Raw genomic sequence first — 5,000 nt, 5'->3', positions numbered from 1 at the left:
AGAGAGAGAGAGAGAGAGAGAGAGAAGAAAGGGAAAGGAAGGATTGTGAATATTGCAGGGAAGAACAGAGAGGCAGAAGCTAAGCTCATTAGTGCTATGGAAAGCTCTTAGGACTTATGTATGTAACCTAGAGCAAAGGTAGCGTAGTGCAAAAAAAACATAAAACAAAACATAATACGTGCAAACTTATTGCATTAGTTGATGGTGTTTACGGGTCCTGCGAATGCTTACTTCCTGCTTCATTTTATGGTTAAAGTGTTAATAAAACAAGTGAGGAATTTAGTCCTTCTTTTGACGTACAGCCAAGTGTGATCAGTGTGAACACAAGGTCTCTCTCACTTCTATGCATTTACACCTACTCCACCTCTCTATACACACAGCGATGCATGCCTTGAAATACATTATGATTTGCCTTCAGCTCATAAGCTTTAATACAAGGATATTATCTAAAGAGTTTATGTTAAACAGACTGCTAGCAAGTACTGCATATTCATGTCTTTATATATATAGTCGATAACCCTATTCAAGATCACGTTCCCATTCTCTTTAATATCTAAATTATAGATTTATCCTTCTTGTAAAAATAAGGAAGAGAGAAAAAAAATAAAATAAAAACAGTAGACATCGAACATTCCGAATGAGTCTAAAGCTTTTGATTTGGTGAGAGGGTTGGCCGATTTCTTTAACTTTTTTTAATTTTTTTAGGAAAAAAAATGTATGTATATATATTGCATCAAAAGAATTAAACAAACAAGTTAAGAGGAAGAACTATGCAATCAAAAGGCTTTGGAGACTTGCCTTCAAGAGCTGACCGCATGAAGCCCTCCAGGGTAGCCGGATCTTAAACGGGATATGAAAAACCGGAATCAGTCTAATGTTCAGAGACTGAGGTTCTTAAAGATTATCATAGTTTTGGTTTCATTATTTGAATTCAAAATGATCTTATATGAAACATCTCAGTCACACTTTCAACTCACTGTCATCAACTCACGCAGACGCTTAGTAAGACGCATTCACCCTTATGTGTGAGCTCTTAGCAATTACTTATTCAGGAGTCATAGGTAAATGAATATGTATTGGGTAAATCCGAAGTAAAATTTGAAAGTGAGCAAAAAGAATAAGTATATATATATGGCAACATACATTCACTGAATTCTTCCTAAATTCTTCCCCTAATATATATATCGAGTCTATTACAAAATGCACATGGTAAGTATGAGTGTAAAAGACACACAGAACATTCAACGATGACACAAAGATTTTGTTTTTGTCAAGAATATGTGATTCAAGAATAAGTGCAGTGATCGGGAGTTCTGAATGGGTAGACGAGTACATGTCTGTGTTTGATTGGCTGGGATCAGGATACATGTACGGAAATGATACAAAAGAAGAATAAAAAATATATATAATACATCTAATCATCAATTTATGTGGATGAAGTTCATGCAGAGAGAAAAAAAAACGAAAAATAGGGTCCACTATTCAAAGTCTGTTTATCGTTGGTCCTATACAAGAGTAGGCCTATAGATTCACCAGATTTTGGCTGCATACCTTCTCTTAAGACTGGAAATAGGAACTATGGCTATTCGTGTCTTACAAGTACAAGAAATCGATAAGAGGAAGATAAGACAGAACAAAAGCGAAACGTAAATGATCCCAAGATGTAGAAGAATAAGGAGGAATGAAAAAATATATATAATAATAATAATAAAAAAAAACGAATAGTGGAAAAAATAGAAAGGAGAGAAAACAAACTTATAGAATATCTCACTTTTTTCCACTGGGATTTTTTTTCCTCTTTTTTTTTAACTTTGATTGTGACCTTTGACGAACTAAGATGAAAACGTTGATATCAGGACTTACCTCTCAATGCCCCAAAGTCTGAAAAAGATTACTGACTTACCAAACCATCATGTCATGTTCAACCGGAAAATGACACTCAAATGAACATAAGAAATGAGCTAAAATAATTTGGTAAAAAAAAAAAAATAGGGTAGCTAACTTATGAATTATTCTGCATACTTAAGGTAATTCCCTACACATTTGAATAATCGATCACATGAGGGCAATATCCCTACAGTGTAATACCTAATTAGCATTTTCAATGAACATGATATAAAAGAGAAAAAACTACTTATCATATCTAAGATACTTATATTATACGAAAGGGAATGATTCATCATAAACTAAATCCTATAAGGTTTTGAATATATTCAAATAAGTTTAACAGTAATTAAACATTAGATTTGAAATTTGATTAGATGGAACTGAAGAGGGAATCTCACACACTAATGTCCTGATTAAAAAATAGATAGATTTTCATATATACATACATACAAATATACACAAATACAGACATACATACATACACATATATACATCCATCCATACATATATATATTTATCTATCTATCTATCTATCTATCTATATATATATATATATATATATTTATATATATATATATATATATATATATATATATATATATATATATTATGTATGCCGTAACATAATATAGATATGCATATACGCATATGCATTTGACGTTATATATGATTAGGATACCAATTGTGCACATGAATCTTCTCTTGCACCCTTCTAGTTCCTCCTGATCTGCAACTTCCATTACTTCGTGGCAATTCGTTATTCCTTATAAGGATCTTTTTCTCGACTATCTAACTTGTTGCTTGACCTCATTCTTTGCATTTTCCATTCTTGCTCTTAGTCTTTGACAGGCTTTTTGGTAGTCTTTTGTCTTGTCCAGCTCTATCTCTCTATCAATCTCATTATCTATCTATTATCTATCACATTCGTTCTTATTGTGTTTTCTTTTACTCTTAGTAAACTCTTTCTCTCTCTCTCTCTCTCTGTCTTTGTCTTTGTCTCTGTCTCTGTCTCTGTCTCTGTCTCTGTCTCTGTCTCTGTCTCTGTCTCTGTCTCTGTCTCTGTCTCTGTCTCTGTCTCTGTCTCTGTCTCTGTCTCTGTCTCTGTCTCTGTCTCTGTCTCTGTCTCTGTCTCTGTCTCTGTCTCTGTCTCTCTCTCTCTCTCTCTCTCCATCTATCTACCAATCTACCTATCCAATTTTACTTATCCTTTCGTATACCAAAAGATACTCTCTTTCCTGCCATACCTGTGTAGAAGATTCCATCCCTCATCCACTCCCAGACTTGCTGTCCCTCCATCTTCACACCTATCCTCTATCCTTTTTTTTTTTGCGTGGCCGTTGTTATCTGCGCAGGACTCTTCAGTAACGAAGGAGAGCGTCGTTTGAACTACCGGTTCCTTCGCCTGGCTGCTACTGCTTCCTAATCCTGACTGCTACTGATACCTTCTCTTGACTGTTTTCATGCCTGGCAAGCACCCCCCCCCCCTCCTTTTTCCCGCTTGCCTCAAAACCTTTCCCTTCTCCCCCCCTTCCCTTCCCATCCCATCCCTTCCCCTCGTCGTTTTCCTACCCCACCTTGGTTCTCAAGCTGACCCTTAGATGATTTTACCTTCATCTTTCTTTTCCTATTTTTTCTCTTCTTTTTCTTCTTCTTTCTTCTCTTGCTACTCTCCTATTTTGCCTTTTACTCCCTCTTCCTTTTTTATCTGCCTCTTCTTACTGCTCTCCTTTTCCTGCTCCTCCTTCTCCTCATCCTCTTCCTTCTTCCTTCTCTTCTCCCTCCCCACCTCCCCTCTCCCCCTCCTCCTCCCCGCCTGACCACCACGGTCACTCTCGGAACTCCTTTGCTAACCCTGTCAGGATCACGGACACAACCATGGCAATGAGGAATTGGGACCCAGGGAGTGTTGAAGGGGGCAGTTAAATGAGGGGATAGGGGGAGGTGGGAGGGGAGAGGGGGGAGGAAAGGAGAGAGGCAGGAGGGGAGAGGGGGGGAGGAAAGGAGAGAGGCGAGAGAGGAGAGGGGGGAGGTTGGAGAGGAGAGGGGGAGGGAGGAAAGGAGAGAGGGGGAATGGGATAAGGGGAGGGAAGAGGGAGAGGGGGGAAGGAAAGGAGAGAGGGGGGATGAGATAAGGGGAGGGAAGAGGGAGAGGGGGGAGGGAAAGGAGAGAGGGTGGAGGGGAGAGGGAGAGGGGGAGAGAACAGGAAAAGGAGAAGAGAGGGGGATATGAGAAGAAAGGAGAAAGGGGTAAGGAGTGAAGGCGTAGCGAAAGGAGAGAAGGGGGAAGTGGGGTGAGGGGACAGGTAGAGGGGGAGGGGAGAGGAGAGAAGGGGTGTCTGCTCTGAAGTCATTTCTTTAAAACGACCAAAAGAAGCAATTGCTCCATTTTCTTTCACTCTCTTTAATCGGTATCTGTCAATTATCTTTATTATCGTTCGTCTTCTTAACATGGAGATCTTGCGTAAGATCGATATCATAATTTTTTACTTTTTTGTTCTTGCAAATTCTTACTTCGTGTTACGTGTTTTCTTTAAGTTCAAATAAAAAAACGGTATTCTTGTTTTCCCTAATTAGTCGTCATAAAACTCAGTGGCTCCTCGGCCATAAATTAAGTTAATTACAGCTTTGGTTGATAATCTACTTTATGACTTGAACTGTGGGGAAAATACAGTTAAATGCCAATGACTAGAAAATACACTTAAATATATACAGTATGTGTGTGTGTGTGTGTGTGTGTGTGTGTGTGTGTGTGTGTGTGTGTGTGTGTGTGTGTGTGTGTGTTTGTGTGCGCGCGCACGATAATTGCATACTTCCACGGTCTTTACTGAACTTTACTTCTGTTTTGACCGACAGAGACATAATTCTGTACACCAAAAAAGAAAGAAAACGAGATTCACCCTGACAGACCACTTCTATAATTGGATGACATATCGGATCGCTCGTCTGATAATATATTTTTTTTTCTTTTACTCTCAATCCTCCCAATTATATTCTTACGTTTCTCGCCGTCATCAAACATGATTTTTTTTTTTCACACGTCTTCCATTTTTTTAAACATTTCCACGACGTCTCGCATTTCGTTCGTCTTCTCTTGTCTTTTGTTTACATTCGGT

At 38.4% G+C, this 5,000-nt stretch overlaps 1 protein-coding gene across 3 annotated transcripts in view; it reads right to left on the bottom strand.

Moving 5' to 3' along the window:
* The window catches only part of LOC122246316 (homeobox protein abdominal-A homolog), a 184,230-nt gene that overhangs the window by 80,410 nt on the left and 98,820 nt on the right, over positions 1 to 5,000 (bottom strand). The window contains exon 3 of one of the 3 annotated variants that reach the window (XM_086556350.1): positions 1,864 to 1,881. The exons of 1 other annotated variant lie outside the window; for it this stretch is intronic. In XM_086556350.1, coding sequence (XP_086412476.1) covers positions 1,864 to 1,881 — 18 coding nt within the window. Of the gene's footprint in view, positions 1 to 798; positions 841 to 1,863; positions 1,882 to 5,000 lie in introns of all 3 variants that reach the window. One more of the 3 variants, XM_086556349.1, reaches the window with a different exon arrangement.

This window comes from Penaeus japonicus, unplaced genomic scaffold (assembly GCF_977035675.1).
Source record: "Penaeus japonicus unplaced genomic scaffold, GWHDUDI00000001_assembly GWHDUDI00000032, whole genome shotgun sequence".
Taxonomy (NCBI): Eukaryota; Metazoa; Arthropoda; class Malacostraca; order Decapoda; family Penaeidae; genus Penaeus; species Penaeus japonicus.
The sequence above is the reverse complement of the archived record's forward strand: the minus strand, read 5'-3'. Positions and strand labels throughout refer to the sequence as shown.